General features: G+C 34.4%; 2 protein-coding genes across 2 annotated transcripts in view; one reads left to right on the top strand and one right to left on the bottom strand.

Moving 5' to 3' along the window:
* The window catches only part of CEP85L (centrosomal protein 85L), a gene marked incomplete at its 3' end in the record, with an annotated part of 106,152 nt that overhangs the window by 57,542 nt on the left and 28,362 nt on the right, over positions 1-20,248 (bottom strand). Inside the window, exon 3 of the mRNA XM_084228104.1 lies at positions 12,918-13,726. Within this exon, the coding sequence (XP_084084230.1) occupies positions 12,918-13,726 (809 nt within the window). The remainder of the gene's footprint in view (positions 1-12,917; positions 13,727-20,248) is intronic.
* Positions 6,455-6,661, top strand: PLN (phospholamban; the record flags this gene model as incomplete). Its single annotated transcript, XM_084228105.1, has 1 exon — positions 6,455-6,661. The coding sequence occupies one exon, from the start codon at positions 6,455-6,457 to the stop codon at positions 6,611-6,613; it is 159 nt and encodes a 52-aa protein (XP_084084231.1). The 3' UTR covers positions 6,614-6,661.

Below are 20,248 nucleotides of genomic sequence, written 5' to 3'. Positions count from 1 at the left end.
CTAAAATTAGACTGTGAATCTATTCCCAATTCTAGAAATAAAAGGGCCCATTTAAAATATCCATTATTCTTGAACAATTTCCTAAATGTCCTGGAATATACAACTATTTCACTTGATCTCTTAATTCTTTATATGTTTGACAATGCATCTCTATTTTACAATTGAGGAAACAGATATTAAAGAGGTAAACTGCCACAGGTCACACAGCTAAGAAATGGTGGAGCCTTGGCAGGAGCCAAGGTTTTCTGATTCTAAACCATAGACACATCTCATCCACTTATCAGCATGGCTTAAAAATAAATCATAACTTTGACAAAGCAACATAAATTTTGGGTCCTCAATACTGTTAATGGTACTCTAAAAGGCAAAGTTTGAAGATACAAAAGTTTATTTTAGTTTAAAGGCACTTCATGTCATTTAAAGTTAATTTATGCAAGAGACATTATGTCTGAATAGTCTGATTATGTCTATAATATTCCCTGATCATCTACAAAGTCAGGGATGTAAGCATGTTATAAAATATCCTCTATCACTGGACAAAATGTTATAGAAAACAAAATCCAAAATAATCACATAGACTTTAAAAACCAATCAAAATGCCACAATCAAATAAATTTCCTTTTATTTGTTTCACTGTTAACGTACCCTTGATTCATAAAATCCAGGTTAATTTCTCCCCAACACTTTCCCCAAAAAGCACGCTTTCATACTCCAGTTACATGGAAGCCCTCAGTTTCCTCAATTTCGTTTCTAACTCCCTCATAGTCTACCATTTAAAATATTCAACCCCATTTGCTTTGAGGTGCCTAAACAAAGGAATCCTGCTTTGTTATTTAGGCTATGAAAATTACTAACTTTCATCTAAACTGAATTAACACGATGTTGATCATACCAACAAAGGACTAATTAGTCAAAAGGTTAAAAATACAGGAAATAAACTAGCAAATTATAATGATCTAAAACAGATACTATGTAGTTTATTTGGACACTTCCAGAAATAGCCCATCTATGCTATTCTCCTACATATTATAATTCTTAAGCATGTATTACTAAATAAACACATGAAAATAAGGCCTGGGTGTACTGTTCCACCCCACTTTACTTGTAGTCGACTGAGGACCTCTAGTGCTATTTAACATGTACTCCACCTTCAAATCTTTCCCAAAAAACAGAACACCAATTCCTCTCATTTATGAAAAGTGGACAACCAAAGGCTTCACAAATTCCAAAAGGAATAGTAAAGTTGCTCTTGCCATCCCTCTAAAAATTAGAATAATCATAGGTCCCACAGACATACAAGACACTCTGTGAGTACTTTTCTGCTTCTTAACATCCAACTCAAGAAACAAGCACGTTTAACAGGCCATTCATTTTCCCTTAAAAATTCCCCAAAACACTCATTTCCCACGCATCCACTTCCCCTCCCAAAAAGTATCTTAAGTGTCAACTACTACAGGGCTAAAAAAATATTTTAATTGCAAATAACTTCATTCTAGCACGATGAACAGATAATGAAGACAAGCCTGCCTGCAGACAAAAGAGAAGGACCTCTCTATTCTGTTCTTGGATGAATTCTCAAGACAGAGCTTTCAAGTGAGAGAAACAACTCATTCTGGGGTAAAAGTAGGAGTTGAAAACATATTGATTTTTATGTTTATTCAATTCTTCTCAAAACTAGGCAGAAGCAGCTTGAAGATTCTTTCAAATAGTCAGTGTGAACCAACAAAGCTCTGGAATGCTGTTGCCACAAAGTAACTTCAAACAGAAATTTCAAGTTTAGTATTAAGCAGTCTCCAAAGGAAAATGACTTAATGAAAGTGAATTTTTGGATTCCAACAGATTGATAATTCTAATGATTAATTGTTCTGATTTACTTTAACAAGTCAAAATAATTCTAATGATTAATTGTTCTGATTTACTTTAACAAGTCAAAAAAAAAAAAAGATCCATAAACAATCATTTCTGTATTATCTGCAAACATGACAGTGAATAGTAGGAAACAATAAAACCCCAAACAATCCTAATATAGGTAAAACCCATAAATCCAACACTATAAAGAATTTTAATCTTGTGAACCAACTAAATGGAGGAAAAGTCTAAAAAGTATCTTCCAGACTGGTTTTATGTGTATTACTTTAATTTAGCAGAAAAATATTTGCACATTCACTAAAATAATGCTCTGACAGAAAAAAAAGGGAAGAAAAATTCTGAATTCCACAAAGAATTCATGAATTTAGGAATTTATGATTTAAATACCCCCAAAAAACTATAGTTCAAAAAGTTTTGCAAAGCACTAAAAGTGCCTGAATTACAGGTGAAGACTGTTGCTCAGCATATACAATATCATTACAGTATCAACTGCCTAGCAAATCATAAAGCACGCCACCAAAAGTTTACTAAGGTGCCTCTTGCACAAGAATACATCTGATGTTACCTTAAGATATAGGACTCACTGTGGGGAAAGAGAATTCCTGCAGAAGGGGATATGCTAGTACCCTTTATATAAAATGTTACCTAGTATGGCATGTAATATTTGATGAAGGATTTGAATTTCCTATGGCTTTCTCTTTCCTTCTTCCATCTCAAAAAACCAGAATATTATCTTGAACTCAATTGTAGTTATTTCCCAATTTCACCTTTGTGTGCAAAAGAAAGACTGAACAAAGGCTCTATAAAACCTATAGGGAAAGTACAGAGTGAGTCTTCCCATCTCTTAAAAAAAAAAAATTGCAATAATGATAGATTTCAAAGATACTTTTCAGCCTCTGACATGTAACACTCAATATTAAGGCATCAATCACTTCTACCACCAAGCTCCTGTCATATACAGGATCTTACTGTTACCACTCACAACTTTTCAATTCTTTACATATGACAGTAAGTCCCATATTGTATGGATGAATTCTGGATTATCATGCAGATTTTGGAAGTTCAGTAGAATTAGGTCACTACACATTTCAGACTGTAGTACCATTAAATAAACTGGGCCCAAAAAATGAAATGTATACAACTAACACTTCAGCACGTAAAGTAATTTGTTCTTGGTTTGAGTGTAAGATTATAAGGTAACTACAGAGCATTTAAGAATTTTGTTTCTAAATTTGACAAGAAACATCACACTTTCTCTTTTTTTTTTTTTTTTTAATAAAGAGGCATGTGTTTTTAGTTATTTATTCGTTTGTTTTGTTTATACATGCACTGGGTACAGTCAGAAGCGCGGGAGGGTGAGAGAATTCACCAGAGCCAGAGCGGGGAGCAGAGCAGGCAGAAGGACCGAAGTACACTGCTGAGGGGAGCAGCGGGCGGCAGGAGAGGTCTGCGCACCATGTGGGACCCTCCTCCGGTGGCCGGGGAGCAGCCGGGGATCGAACCAGCAGCCAGAGGCTGCGGGCAGCTTCGCAACCCAGCGCTCAACCCCTGCGCCACCGGGGAGGCCCTCTCTTACTGGCCGATCCAACTCTCTCTGGTTGTCTCCTTTATACTTAATTTGTTTCCAGGAACAAATGTCCCCTTTTCAATAATAGTTGGTTGCTGAAGTACTATGAGACCATCTTTAAAATACATTCATTATAATTTCACCAGTAAGACCTCATCTTTGTCAGGTACATCTTTCCGTACTTTACAAATATCCATTTATACAAAGTCTAGAACAGTTCAAAGTTGTTTTACTTGAGTTGTAGTCCTATCTCACTTTTATCATCTATGATAAGACTTGAGAAGAACATTTGAGATTATGCTATTCTTACTGGTCTAATATGTTAATCATAGCATTTTCTTTGATAATTAACAACTTTCTAAACATAATAAAGTGAGTCATAAAAATCGCTTGTTCAACATTTCATTTTTTTCAAATGGTACCAAGTGTGCATTGAGTACTAGGATACAAAATAAAAGCCTGGTCCCTTACACGTATGAACTAAAAGTCTACTTAGGGGTACAGACAAGTAAGTGAAAATTAAAATGTAGTATGATACATATCCTGACACAGGTAACAATGAGGGCCTAAAAAAAATACTAGCATTGATAACCAAGTCTGCCATTCCACAAATTTAAATTCTATTTAAAGTGGACCTTAAGGACAACAGATTTTGTGTGGCAAAGAATCAAAAGTAGAGGGGGGTAACGGGGAAACATTGCAGATGAAGCCAAAACAAAAAAAAAAAAACATGTGCAAAAGGAAAACTCAGAAAAGGGAATTAAGTATTTATGGAAAGGTGACATGTTTCATGTGACTGAAGTACCACTCATCATTGCCAGGGTAGAAAATGACTCTTCCACATGTTTCAAAATGAACAAGAACAGCTTTTTCTTTTTCCATATATTATCTCAAATGTTTTTTTTTTTTAAGATTTATTTATGTATATGAGAGCTGGGGTACAGGCCAGAGATGTGGGGGGTGAGAGGGCTCACCAGAGACAGAGCGGGGAACAGAACAGGCAGACTGACTGAAATACACTGCTGAGGGAAGCAGCAGGCGAGACCGGAGAGGTCTGCTTCGCCATGTGGGTTGCTCCCTGGCCAGCCAGGGATCGAACTCGTGCTGCAGAGGCTGCAATTGCTTCATAGTGCGGTGCTTAACCCCTTGCGCCACCAGGGAGGCCCTATCGCAAATGTTTTTTAAGTTCAGTAAGTTCACATAGAAATTGCTAATGTTAATTTATTTATCTTTACTATATTCTGCCATATATCCTCATATAAAGTGACTAGTCAAATATAAACAGGAAAAAAAGGAATTATTTCCCACAATAGAAGCAGAAACAGTTTAGAGAATGCATTTTCGTAGAAAACAAGGCCCCTTTATTTCTATATTATTTTACTGAGGAATTCAAACAAGAATAATTAAATACATACCAAGTTTAAGCTAGACAGTGTTTTAGATAAATTAAGCAACAGCCTTTAGCCACTTGTTTTGGAAAATGAAGAATATATGCTAGAGATATCTATATATGCTAGAGAATATATGTTAGAGAAACACTGGTTATTACCAACTCTAAGATAAAAGAATTTTTTGATATGCTTGATGCTTGTATCTACTGACTACAGACCAATCCTATGAAAGAGGGAAAGATCTGTAATCAAATGAAAGACCAGTCTATTATATAAATCAAAACATAAACAAATTGAGGTACCAAAACTAATCTAATCACCCTATCCTACCCTATACCTTCCTTTGCATTAGGAAATGCCAAGTTCTAAGTGATTACTCCTGATACATAACTTCCCTGTCCCATTCTTCCAGCACTTCCCTCAGCTCTACACAGCACTACAGTACTAGGCTCTCTCAGAAATGAAGCTGACAGATTGAGATGGCTTTTCAGAGGATATACAGAGACTAGGAAGGAAATCAAAATATGGCTGTCGGAATAAGGCAGTTACAGCTTGATTGACAACAATATATCAATAAGTGTTAACAGCCATTATCTCCTGAAAATTGATTTTTTTAAATTTCATCTCTAATTTTTGTTATTTCAAAATGTATACAGAAGCATCCTGATTGACAAGATATCACCAATTGTTAACAGCTATTATCTCTGCACAGTTCATTTACAATTAATTTTTAATCTGTATCTAATTTTTCTATAATGACATAGTGTTTTAAGCTTTATTTTATTAATTAGCACAAATAATTAGATAGATAATTAAATAATAGTCAATTACTTAATTAGGCAGAATAGCTGTGGGAGCTCTGAGAGAAAGCAAATGGAAATCACTGCTCTGAAGTACAGGTCATCTGTATAAAGAACTGTCTTCAGTAGATAGTGAGATAATGATAATTTTATTACTATGGTTGTCAGCCTGATAGTCTTCAGTACTTAGTATCAAATCTTATTAAAATGTTACTTAAAATAGCATATTCTACAAAAATAAAATCATAAAAAGGAATGACGTACTTTTGAATACATAGTTCTAGTTCTCACACACTTTATTTTGGACTAAAATTAATACATTCAGAAAGGATTTATTGCTTGCATTTCTTTTTATAATGTTTATTCTAGCACTATTAATACATTAATGGTCACAACAATTACATTCACAGAGAAACAGTCCTAAAGAAACTATATGTGAGAACTTTACCCCAAGAAAATAGCTCAAAAAACTTGCACCCTAAATCAAACTATACTTCAAGTCATTTTGAGACATAGAAGCAAAGACTGAAGTGACTACACTCTAAACTCAAGACAAATGAGACTTCATAGTGGCCAAAAAAGAAACTCAAAAAAAACCATGAATACACACACTCACACAAACATCATAAGTACAAATAATGTTGAAAAGTTAACGTGAAATTGTGTTTTACCTGTTCAGAGAATAGGTTACACACATGATCCTAATCCATTTACTAATTTTATATTTCAGGCTACCTAAAAGAAGACAGCAATCTTAAATTTGGGTGCCAGCTTTTTATCTTTCTCGTGATCATTTACAACTTCAGAGTTCCCACCTTTCTGGTGTCATGGAGAAAGTCCAATACCTCACTCGCTCTGCTATAAGAAGAGCATCAACTATTGAAATGCCTCAGCAAGCTCGTCAAAATCTCCAGAACTTATTTGTCAATTTCTGTCTCATCTTAATATGCCTCTTGCTGATCTGCATCATCGTGATGCTTCTCTGAAGTTCTGCTGCAGCTTATCACCATCAGCTTAGTATCTGCCAGCCCATGAAGAGGGGAGACCATGTTATTACAAAGACCACTTCCAAGCAAAAGAATGTCATTGTGAAAGATCAAGATTCGGGACAAAAATTGTTAGCAAATATGTTTATCTGCTGGATCTTGTAAACATGAAATGGTTTTATTATTTTTAAAAATTAACTTTAAAATGACTCTAATATGTGTGTATATTGTAACTTGTTGAGATTTTAAGTTTCCATCCCAAATCTATTCTGAGGATGAACTAGAGGTTTAGTTTTGAAATTTCATTGGTAACAAGTTCACTTCATATATAAAGCATTAGCATCACCCCTGGGGATACATACAATTTAGACTGTACTGTAAAAGCTTCTTTGATATTATTTTCAGATCTTCATCAACTACCAAAATAATCATTCAAATGAAGTGTCATCATTTGAAATAACGCTGACTTCTCATATCTGTTATCTTTATTATCACAAGGAAGTCTTTGTAGTAACTATCCGAGCCTAAATTCTAAAGTAGAAATTGTATTCTTTTTCTATACTACACTAACATGCTTGAAAGTATATTATTAGAATCAAGTAAGGCCATAAATAAATTTTCCCTTGACTTAATCTTGTCAAAGAATTACAGAATTCCAGTATGTATAGATAAAGCAGAAATCTGTTCTCACGGGGACATTAAGATCAATAGATGAGAACTGCTGGTCAATTTGACATCTGTGCTATTATCATAATTACAAATACACTAACAGAACACAGTCAAACCTTAATTTAAGGCACAGAAGTTCATTATCTGAGTTAGAATATATAATTTGCCATGCTCTATCTTTGGAATCATGGAATCTTCAGATTTTATAATAATTATATAGACTGTCTTCTCTTTCAACCTCATTCTCAGTGTAGGCAAGAAAAAGAAAAGAAAAATATATAATTTTAAGCACTAAAAAAGTAAAAATTTAAATCTCTCCAAAATTACTAATCCTTTGATATCAACTTTTTCTACCACTATTGTTTATGTTAGGATATAGCATTTTCTTAATCAGCCAAACAGTAAACATTTTTATGGTAGGCCACTCTACCTGATTACAGACCCAGCAATGCTACAATTATTTTCTTAATGAACACATTTTCAATTTCCCCTTTGGTCATTTAGAAATATCATCCAACAACTCATTAAGAAAAAAAGTAAAAATTGGTGTTGAAATACATATTCACCAAAATTTGGTAATATGACTCAGTTTAAAATTAATTGTAAAATGACTTACACCTATACTGCCCCAAATTTAACTTGAAGAGTTTCAAAACATATTAATACTATAGTAATTGTTAATGTACTAAGCAACATGTAGTTTACTATGGAATTTGATAAAATATGGTTGCTAAAAGAATTTGAAAAGTTGAATATTGACTGTGATTTGTAACACAAGTGGTGCTAATAGAATAATAGAGACATTGCTTTTGTAATTTTTGTGAGTCACTGAAAGTTAGTGGAGAAAGGACAGGGAATAGTTTTGGCTCACCAATTTCTGGGGAACAGAGGAAAAAGGGGGTCTCATACTGACATGGTGATTTCTTAAGTGAAGTCTCATCTATGGACTAGAGATACCTACTAACAACTAAAAAGCTTAAAATAACAAGTGACACATTTACTTACTGATGTTGGTAATTACCCATGCAAAAAAAAAAAAAGTTCTATAATAAGCTAAGATCTTAAAGTAGAACATTTGAAATAAATTTTATTCTTTTCATTACATTGTTTATCTCAACTTGAAATTAGAAACTATGAAGTTATGTGGTTTTTCCTAATAAAACAGAAATAATTTTCATTGTCTTTAATAGAAATTAAAAATGTGTACATAAGAATTACAAAACACTGTAAATCAGATTATAATGTAGAAAAATCCATTCTTTTAATGGAGCCTATCTATTTTGTTTATTACAATATGTAATGGGTAAAATATAAGAAAATAATGTATTAGATAATCTTAAATAACAAATGCTCAAGTACTTTCTACAGTAAAATAAATTCTAGTCAATTTACAGAGCTACTAAAAGTTAATTTTTAAATACTTAAATGCTGTTTTTCAGGTTAAAAATGTCTATTTGTTCAGTGCACTCACCGATATATCAACATGAACTGTCAGTGAACCTGTGAAAATGCACTGTAATATACTCATAATTGATAATGACCATAAAAAAATCTAAGTAACTCTGATTTTGTTGATGTTTTCAGTGACTTTCCCCAAATAAGGTAATATCAAGATTTCCTAATACAGACACAAGAGGGCAGATCTATATTAAACAATGTTTCTTATTACCTAAAGATTCTTATCCTTTGAATATTTTTGAGTCTTCTGGCATCGTGAGAAAATGATAAATCTTCAAAAGAAATTTACTTTCTCTAATATCAGCACACTTCAAAATGTCTAAAAATTATATTCCAATGAACTATAAGAAAAGCTGACAGATGAAAAGTCAAATGCATTACTGATTTATTAGCAACATGTGTCATGATGTCATTGCCTGTCTGTGAAGGTATCACAGTGTCTATATTTTTCAGTGCACATTTACAGCATCAAGTGGGGGAGAGAGAGACAAAATGGTATAAAAAATAAGAATAAAGATAAGAAAATTTCTTTTCAGAGGATGTTACAATAATAAAAAATGCTTTACATTAGAAATAAAACTCATTCTGATGTTAAACAAAAACCAAGTTATTTGACTATGTAATCATTAAATAGTATAGTTTTGATTTATGTAAGAGAAACTGTTCAGTATAATATGTTGCAATCATTAGGTGTCAGTATCTTGACTGATCAAGCATCTCCATGACATAAACAAACACAAAAATTTATCTTCTTCTTTTTAACGACCACGACCCAGAACTTAGAAACATACTACGAAATATAAGAAACAAGAGGATAAACAACTTAGTCAATAAAGAGCCCACTTCCTCGCTGTTGTCTGGGAGAGCCATCTTGAGTTTAAAGGAGTCCAGCAGATACTGTTATGTGCACTTAAACTCTTCCCTTACCCCACTCCCCCAAAAACAGAAATGCAGGAAGGTCGCAGAAAGAAATATATTCTTTCCAAAGAAAAGACAACAGTTGTGTTTGTTTTTCAAACAGGTCAGATAGCTTTTGAAGAAGGTGGGGGGAGAGGGGTGATGTAGAACAGAGGAATGAACCAGAGAGTGGTGGACCCTGCATTTGCAGGCCTGTATCTACCAACTGAGGACACAGCGGCTTCTCTTCATTCACAGAGAAAAACCCAACTATACTACCTGCACGCTGGGTGATCTAGTGGGGAACTATGGTACAAGGAATACCATGTACATAAAACTGAGGCTGGTTTAATAATTATTGAGGTGGCGTGGCAGACCTCTCCTGTCTCGCCCGCTGCTCCCCTCAGCTGTGTGTGTTACAGTGGGTCTGCCTGTTCTGCTCCCCACTCTGTCTCTGGTGAATCCTCTCACCCTCCCGCACATCTGGCCTATACCCCGGTTCTTGTGTGCATGAAAAAATAAATTTAAAAAAAAAAAACTTCGTTAAATTAAAAAAATAATAATAATAATTATTGAGGACTGAGTCCTAAAAAGAGCAAAACTTCCATGGTACAGTATTAACTTTCTGAGGGAGAGAAAGGGAGAGGGGGCAAGGCAGCTGTTAAGAACAAATGATATAGGGGCCTCCCCGGTGGCGCAGCGGTTGAGCGCTGGGTTGCGAAGCTGCCTGCGGCCTCTGCGGCGCCGGTTCGATCCCCGGCTGCTCCCCGGCCACCGGAGGAGGATCCCACATGGTGCGCAGACCTCTCCTGCCGCCCACTGCTCCCCTCAGCAGTGTACTTCAGTCCCTCTGCCTGCTCTGCTCCCCACTCTGGCTCTGGTGAATTCTCTCACCCTCCCGCGCTTCTGACTGTACCCAGTGCATGTATAAACAAAACAAACAAACAAATATAATAAATAAATAAAAACATGCCTCTATAAAAAAAAAAAAAGTTTAAAAAAAAAAAAAGCAAATGATATAAAACACTGTTGAGAGTTACAAAGTTCTACATAAATCTATGATGGTTAAGATTGTGACTCTTGGCCAAATTCCTTAGTTGTAAAAGAGTTGTTTTCTTTTCATGGTGAGAGTTTAACAGTTGTGCCTGAAAATCACATATGTTCTCATAATTTATCAGATGAACTCATCTTTATTAAGACTTTCCCTTTATATAAAAATTAGACTAAAAGGAAGCCAATGTTTTAAAGAAATAATTAAGAAATAGCTAAGAAGAGTACTTCCAAGATTCTACTTGGAAGTTCCAGGAAGAAGCTATTTAAGATGTTTTTTTTTCCTATTATAGTCTAAGAAGGGAATTAGAAAAGAAGTCATTTAAATATTGCAATTGTAAGTTTTCTTTACCTGGTTTCATCTTTCCACTTTAAAACTTAAAAGCACTACAAACAGACCATCCCAAAAAAGGTTAAATCAGAAAGCTGTTTTTTTCCAGGTTTTATGCAATTTCTGTTAATTACTAGCTTTTTCTTCTATACTTTGTACTGGAAAGAATATTTAAAACCAAGTTTTATTCCACAATGCAGCTTCTCTATATTGATTTAAGGCTGGAGAAAACTTTTTTGCAGCAAAAGTTCCTCCAAGCAGAATGAAAATATTTAGTACCTATGTTTTATATTCACCCAATATCATGACTTTACCTTTCTATTGTGGTACCTACGTCAGCCTGGAGTAGAATACTCTGCCCCCTCTGAGAACTCCAATTAGGCATAAAGATACCATGAGAAAAAACAACTACCTGATCTCTGTCTTCTGATAATCACAAGCATATGAGATCATTTAAAATATGGTAATATTTGAAAAATTTAGGTTTCCTATGTTTAAATCATTTGAATTAACAACACAAATCTGGTTAAATTCCTCTTTTCTAATTTGTAATTCAGATATCATAATGATGTTACCTGGTTATATGGTTTAAAAGTACTTAAGGTATAAGCACTGTGTCCGGGGAAAAAAAAAAAGTCAAGCAGGCACATGGGTAGGTTAAGGGTTTTCCTGTGAATATAGCACAAGTTTGTACATGTGTTTTCACACTGTGTAAGATTTAGATGTTCCTGGATTTCCTTAACCTTTTATAAAATAATCTTTATTGCTTTTTATTATGGGTAAAAATGAATAGTAATTTTAACTTTTTATTCTAGAGAAGTTTTTATAACTGAAAGAATATGCTTCAGAAAATTTTAATTAAAAAATGGATGACAGGATTTATAAAACAATTCTACACATACTAGTTTTCCAGTTAAAATGAGCTGTAGAAAATTATTAGAATAAAAACATTTACAAATCAAGACTATTACATATTTACATGGTTCATTAGCAGATACAAACTATTTTCTTTATATACAGTATTTTCATAGAATGTTTTCCTAAAACTGATTAACAAAAAAATCTTGATACCTGCTTTAACTTTAAAAAGTAAGCACATCTATTTTTTAGGCCTAAACACATAGCAACCATTACAAAAACTTTATAAATCACTTCAGTTCTACCTCCTCATCTTACAGATGAAGACCCAGAGAAATTAAGTGATGGGGGGCCTCCCTGGTGGCACAAGGGGTTAAGTCACAGCACTATGAGGATCTCCACAGCCACTGCAACATGAGTTCCACCCCCAGCCAGGGAGGTGACCCACATGGCACAGCAGATCTCTCCTGACTTGCCCACTGCTCGCCTCAGCAGTGTATTTCGGTCAATCTGCCTGTTCTGTTCCCCACTCTGTCTCTGGTGAATTCTCTTGTCCACACACACCTCTGCCCTGTACCCCAGTTCTTGTATGCATAAATAAAAAAAAATCTTAAAAAAAAAAAAAGAAATTAAGTGATAGGTAGAGAATCATTCAGGTTCTGAAATTGAAATAACTAGAAATAAATCCAAAACCTCATACTCCCAAGTTAATGTTCTATCATGCCAGCTCCTTTGTTTCTATTTAAATTTCCTTAGATCGCATGTTTTGTTTTGTCTGTCTCTAAGCCCATTTAACAAATGAGTAGGAAATAATAACCAATTAGGTATAAGGCTTTATGTTTTTCATGTTAATTAGTCTCAAATGCTTTTAGTTTACTGATGTAATATTTTTCAGGTTTATAATATTTATGCTTATTAACCCACAGAGGAAAGGAAAAGATCTGTCTGTGAACAAACACACTGTCATATGCTCACTGCACTTGTGCTACCATACTCAGAACATCCACTGGGGGGAAGCAAGCACTAGATTTTGAGCCTTACCTGAACTGGTGTTTCACTTTCTTGTCGAAACTCTTCAATTTGCTGCTGCTGCTGCTGCTGCTGCTGCTGCTGCCAAGGAGTTAAACTGAATGAGTCCTCTGTAGTTCTACCTTCCAAAGGGTTTGTCCGCAACTGCTCTGTAAGCCACATCTGTGTCCTCACAGAAGGCTGAATGGGAACTCCACTGACTGCCTGCTGACCAAGCATTAAATATTTTGGAGGTTCTAAAGCCTCTGAGTTTGTCATAATGGGTTTGCTTTCAGGTAAGGCACTGTATGTCATGTCTACAGTCTGTCTTCTAAGACTGGAGGAAGAAGTTCTAAAGTCCTCTTTGTTATAGCTCTCAAATTTGTATTTGTAATCCAGTATTGATGATCGTTTTCTACTTATTTCCTTGTCCTCAAGTTTAAGCATCTCCATACTATCATGTAAGCAGCTAGACCCAATTGTCCTCAGTTGTGATGGTAGAGTCTTGCCTCTCTCTATCTTTTCCAAACCACTCCTTGACTCTTCTGTGTGCACAATGCCACCCTGGCTGCAGTTATCTGGGGCACTGAGTTTGGATAAAGATGACCATTTCCGGAGGGGCCGAAAGTCCTTCATGTCTAATGGTGAGTCCTGCTCCCCCCTACTGTGGTTTCCCAATGTTTGCATGAGGCTTGTACTCCATTTTGACCCATCTGATGTCAATGACTCCCTGTGTTTGGAAACTGAAGCGCTGGAGTTGGACGGCATAACATGGGCAGTAGGAAGAGTAATCAATGATCGACTAGGCTTAAAAGATAATGTGCCACTTGATGTTGAATGATCTGAAAAGAGAAAAGAATGCCAAATTAGTTACAATTATGGGGGGTGGGGGGGCTAAATGCTAAGGCAAAATCTGAACATGGTCTCCCAGCACATTTTTCAAAAGAAGCATTTTATCAACATTACCATACTTTAAGTTTTTATGAAACAAACCAAATATACTTTCAAACATTTGTCTAAAAATGGACACAAAATATATGCCCATTTGCCATCTAATGTACAGATAAAAAATGACTAGAAAACAGGGTAATATTCACCCTATTAAGTCTAAGTATTTTGCCATTAAAAGAAAAATTTATTTCCTTACTAAGAGATCTTACTTATCAGAAAATATTGTTTTTCTGTTTTTCCTGAACTGTGGGAACCTATATCAAATCTGAACATTTCAGCAATTCTCTAAATGCTAATTCTAATCAGAAATAAAGGAGCATCTGTAATAATGGGAAATAATCAGAAATCCAGCAATATATTTGCAGATAAAAAGTAGGTCCTAACTTCCCAGTGTCCCTTAATTGCATGATCAGTAATCTCTCTCCCAAGTTAGAAATCTTGGAATCTACAGTGATTCCTATCTTTCTCTGTACATTCACTAAATTCTCAAATTAAAATTTTTTACTTGTAAAATGATTACACACTTATGCCTTAGGCTAGGTCTCCACTATTACCATTTTCTACACACAGGAAGAGTTTTAGTAGGCCCTATGGAAGCTCAAAAGATAAATAAAGGCCTCTACAGTCAATGAAATTATCATCAAGAGCCAAATTGTCATTAAATGTACCAAATTAAAATCAAAGATTATAACTTTTTACTTTTAAATTAATTGCTTTTCCTTCCAATAGCATCAGGAAATGGTACTTGCCTCCATTCAGCCTTCAGGCCTCCAATCACATTTATAATAATAACCAGAGTTTTCTATTTGCAATGCTGATTAGTTCTCAACAATATTAAAACCCAATTTAAAAGAGTTTTGATGAGGAGGCAGGAAGAGTGAACGTAACTGGTGCATCTCTATTTGCTTTCCTTCTTGCCTGACCTGGGGTCTCTTTCATGAATCATTATCATTGGCTCGTTCCACAGGATAAGTGTAGTATTTCAAGTCATTTGGGGCTAAATATGCACTAGGATTTTATTGCCAAGGCCAGATATATTCCAGGATTTTAAATTCTGGCTTATGTCATTTGTGAGTTTTTACTACTGAGGAAAAAGAACATGAAGAAAGGTAACAGCAATTTGGGGGGGGGAGGGAGCGAGAAAGGGGGAGAGGTGAAAGGCAACTTTCAGTTTATTCTATATCTCTGAATACTGTATTACCCTCACTAAAATATATTAAGCATTATTTGTTGATTTTTATACTGTTTTAAAAAGTAATGAGAAAAGAAATACTGAGAAAATCAATCGAAAATTCACATGAAAATAAGCCAGACACACTAATATAAAAAAATGGAATTCTGATAGATTTTTTGCCAGAATCTATTCACTCAGAGATGAAAAGCAAAAACCTTTAGGGATGGAGGAATATAAGAGCAGAAGCACATTAGTAGACATTTATCATAGTCAAGCTTCTCCTTGGCTTCTGCGAAACATTTTCATATTCAGAAATATTCCCACATTATAAGCCTAATCTAGCAAAAGGTATTTAGACCTCAAATTCCCTCAGAGGACATATAAATATGACACAGATAATCAGAAACACCTGCACAAGATTTTAGTTTGGAACTGAGTCCCTTAAGGACAGGGACTCTGGGTGAAGTTACCATTTTTGGATGGAACAGGCAACAGCAGAGGCAACAGCCTCCAAAAGGGCAGCAGCAGAGAAAGCAAAATCAAGTTCCTGCCCAGACAGAAGCAGTTGGGCAGCTGGTGGCTTCTTCCAGCACTTGGGACCAGAAAGTGACAGTTCTCAGAGGTTATCTGATGCATATTACCTAGAAACTTAACCTTAAACCCCGTTCTCCGAACCTTCTCAAAGTTTCTGTGAGGTACCGAATACCTTTAAATAATTTCTTCATCTGCTCAATCAGCCAGTGAGTTTCTTCTGCTAACTAAGAACATTAATTGATCCAAGCATGAATCCATGAGAATGAGGCTCCAAAAGAAAAACAAATTTTCCTGTTTATCTGCAATGTGAAAAAGTTGCTCATGATATCCTGAAAGGTAAAGATGAAGCTGCAATGTACAAATCATAAAACACCCTGTTAAGGAAAAAGCCTGGCCTTCATTCAGCAAGAAATGTGGTTACAGAAAGTTTCCAAACAAGGAGTGAGTGATACAATCAAAACTGTGCTTCCAGTGTTTAGAGTGGATTAAGGCAAAACGAATGGCAACAGGAAGGTAACAGACGTCCATGGTGATCAATGGAAGAAGAAAAAGGAGGAATGTGCTACTGAAGGCAAGTCCTAAAATGTCCTGAAAAGTCTATTCAACAGTTGCACTAATGTGCTACAGCATTTTATCTATGTTTATATACATATGTTTTTACTATTACTAACAACATATTAGTTCTATTTAAAAAAATTATTTCAATAGACTATGATCATTTTAATACAAAAGACATGTTTTATATCTAATTTGAAATTTTCAGGTTTTTACATTTAACAACATGTCTAAGTAACATTTCTGGTACAGTGTAAAGGTTAAGTCTAATATGGTGGTCAGCCTTTTTAAATTCAAATCTTGGCTCTATCACTTAGCAGTTGTATGTGCTCAAACAGGTTATTTACCCTTAAGCATCAGCTACCTCACCAACAAGTGGAAATAAAAAGAGTGAGGATTAAATGAAATATACATAAAAGACTCAAGAGAATTCCTGGCATAAAGCAAAATATTAGTTATTATTACACCAGTGAAAAGGCTAAAAGTAAACACTATTTTCAATATAATAGAAAAAAGGCTAAATAGCCATACTATACAAAGAGCTCCAACAAATAAACAGCAACAACCTACTTTTAAAATAGGAAAATCAAGAATCACATCATGACACAAGACATGCAAATAGAAAATATGTTTTTAAAATGCTCAAATTCACTAATTGTAAAAGTGCATTTCCTATCATATTCAAAACATGATTAAAGGCTGCTATTATCCCACCATGGGGAACATAAATTATTAAAGCCTTCGGAAGAATGAGTGCACTTTTGTATATATCAATGTTTAAAACATGCAAATATGTACGTGACTACAAATACCGATGCACATGTGTGTAAGTACATATATATTCATAAGCAGAGAAATGATCTTGAAGAATACACCCAAAACTTAATAAATGAAGGTAACTCTTGTACAATGAAAGTGGGATAAAGGAAAAAGATGCTTTTGCATTTTACTTTATATCTTATTTTAACTTGTTTTCAAGGAATATAACTTTACTCCTTAGTCTAACTTATACAAAGTTTGAAAGAAAAAAAAAACTGCTATTTTCTGTAGCCGCAAAGAGTTTTAAATTTTCAAAGGACACTATTACTAAAGTCTAAATAATATATCAGGTGACTGTCTCACTTTTCATGTCACAACTGAAACCTTTTGAGACCAGACATAGCCAGTCTGGCTGCCACGTATGTCTTGATAATACACTACTTTCCTGTCTACCTTTGCAAATTTAATACTCCCCAACTGTATAGAAAATCAAAAATTGATGACAAAGATAAATTCCACATCAGTCTAGTATTTACTCCAAAAATTCTGAAAGTAGCTGATACATGCTTTTCACAAAACATTACAATGACCAGAGTACTTACTCCTGAAAGTTTTCTTATCAGAAGTTCTCAAACGTTATCATACAAAAAATGTTACCTGAGATCTGGAGTAGCATGGGATCCAGTAATGTCATTTTTTAACAAATGATTCTGCTGCTCTATTCACTACATTCCTCCTGGGTCTAACTCCAGTTCTGAAGCTTTCAAGCTTAAGTATCCCTAAGATGAACCATTACCAGCATCTGAGTGCTTGTGTAAAAACTGATTTACTCTGATATTCAGAATTTATCACTATCAAAACTAAAGATTAAGATTTAGTTATACACGTGCACATGCACACATTTGCACATGAATTAATTAACAAGGAGTTAAATACTTGATAATGAGTATCTGAAAAAAGAATCATTGTATCTGAGTTGAGTACAGAAAATAATTTCAACATTAAAAATGTTATTTTACCCTAACAAGATGTTCAATTATAAATAAATGTGCTTTATTATACTACATAATTGTAGCCACAAATTCCAAATGCAAGTTATTATGATGACATCTAGTCCATATATAAGTTGCACAATGAAATCTGAAACCAGCAGAGGACAGTCCTTTTGAAATCCAGAGGATAAGATCCATAGCATTCAAAGACAGTGTATCAATAGAAGAGCTGATGGTTTTAAACAATTTCAACTTGTAAGAGAAGGCACTACTATAACCTGATAATGAAACTGAATTATATTTAAGATAACTTATTTTTTAATTCTGAATAAAATCCCTACTTCCGCTTCACTGTCATGTTCATTCTTATCCATTAAGAGGAGTCTAACTGATTCTATGTTCACATATGTAGGAATAGTGAGGCTCCTACACCCACTCTCTTTCAAGATCTTACTCCCGCCTTTTCCCATCCTCCCTATAGTAAAAAAGAATTAATTCAATCAGACCACACCTATAAATCTATACAACAACAAATCACAAGCCTTTACAGTTAAAAAAAAATTAGACACTTTCAAAGAATACACAAATGGCCTGTATATAACCCTGTATCCAAAAATTCTGATTTAAAGTATAAGTTTAATATATTTACCCTCATAAATATAAAAATATTTTACATTTTTAAATAAAAAATGTTAACCCTAGCCCAAAGGCAATAATAAAGTTTTACACAACATCACAGTAATTTTTGCTCTTCAAACTAATGTCATGATCAAATCATAGCATGTGGGTGGAAAATCATTTTTATGCCACATGCATCCATTTTCTCAAAAGATTCATGAACAATTTTAAGTATTCCCTATGTCTTTAGGTAAATATTTTTAAATTTTCTAAGTTACACACTGGTAGGAAAACAATTTTATAAATTGGTTCAACAATAATTCAAAGGATCTTCTAGGAATGTGCGAAGCACACACACTGCTACGTAGAAAAGGCAATGCAATAATGTCATTGTCAATAAAATTACTGATCCAGCCCTTCCTTTCAAGGGTTATAATTTCAATATTACACACACAACTGCAGAGCAGGACTAAAGTTTATCATAAAAAAAAAAAAACTATGAAACACCACACAATGAGAAGTGAGCCACAGAGCAAAGGCAGACTATTCATATAAGAACTCTCAGAATGAGAGCCAACTTCTTAACAGTAAGAAAGAAATTCAAAATACAGTGGAACTAATATCTCCAAAAGATTAAGAATATATAACTGTCACCCAAGAACTGTTTGGAAAGGTGAGCTATCTTTCAAGATTGAGGGAAAAATATATTTTTTGCTAAGCAAAATGGAATAGAAACAGAAATGAAGCAAGTGCTTACTACCACAAACTCATCAAGAGAACTACCAAAATTCCTTTATAGTTTCTTTCAGAAAAAAGGAAAAGTGTTGAGTTGCAAAAAGTAATATATTTTTTTAACTAAGCCTGCAATTAAATATAAGAACAAAGAAATAAGTATAAACCATTAAAAACAATTATCTAATTTGCATATAAAAAGAGCCAATATAAGGCCTCATTGATGGCACAAGGGGTTAGTTAAGTCTCAGCACTGATGAAGCTATCCACAGCCACCACCGCAGCAGGTGTTCAATCCCCAGCCAGGTAGCTGACCCACATGGCTCAGAAGACCTCTCCTGTCTCACCTGCGGCTCCCCTGGGGAATGTATATCAGTCAATCCGCCTGTTCTGCTCCACACTCTGTTTCTGGTGAATCCTCTCACCTCCCCACACCTCTGGCCTACACCTCAGCTCTTGTATGCATAAATAAGTAAATCTTAAAAAAAAAAAAAAAAAAAAAGAGCCAATGTATTTGGCAGCTAAAACATATAATTGAAAAAACAGAAGCAGATCACCATTCCAATGTTTTAAGGTCCTTATATTTGTGAGAGAAAGAAAAAGATTTCCATTTACCATAATAGATGGTCAAGTTAGAATGCACATCATAATTTCTACTTTAAGAAGTAAAAGAACAGATACAGCTGGGACAACTATATAGCCATAGGCAAAAGAATAAAGTAGAACCACTACCTCATACCAACCACAAATACTAACTCAAAATTAAAAGACCTAAAAAATAGCAAATAAAATTACAAAACTCAAACTCTATGGGTAAATTCTTATTGACCTTAAGTCAGGCAGTGGTTTCTTAGATACACCAAAAAGCCAAACAAAATATATTGTATATTTCAACAAAAATTTTACAAATTTGACTTGGTATCATAGAGAAAGTTAAAAGACAACCCACAGGATGGGAGAAAATTGTTGCATATCATGTATCTAATATACATGTATATCAAAGAACTATTTAAAGAACTCCTATAACCCCATAATAAAAGTATAGACCA

The sequence above is a fragment of the Talpa europaea genome, assembly GCF_964194135.1.
Source record: "Talpa europaea genome assembly, chromosome: 2".
Lineage (NCBI taxonomy): Eukaryota > Metazoa > Chordata > Mammalia > Eulipotyphla > Talpidae > Talpa > Talpa europaea.
Note: the sequence above shows the minus strand (reverse complement) of the source record. Positions and strands in the feature narration are given on the sequence as shown.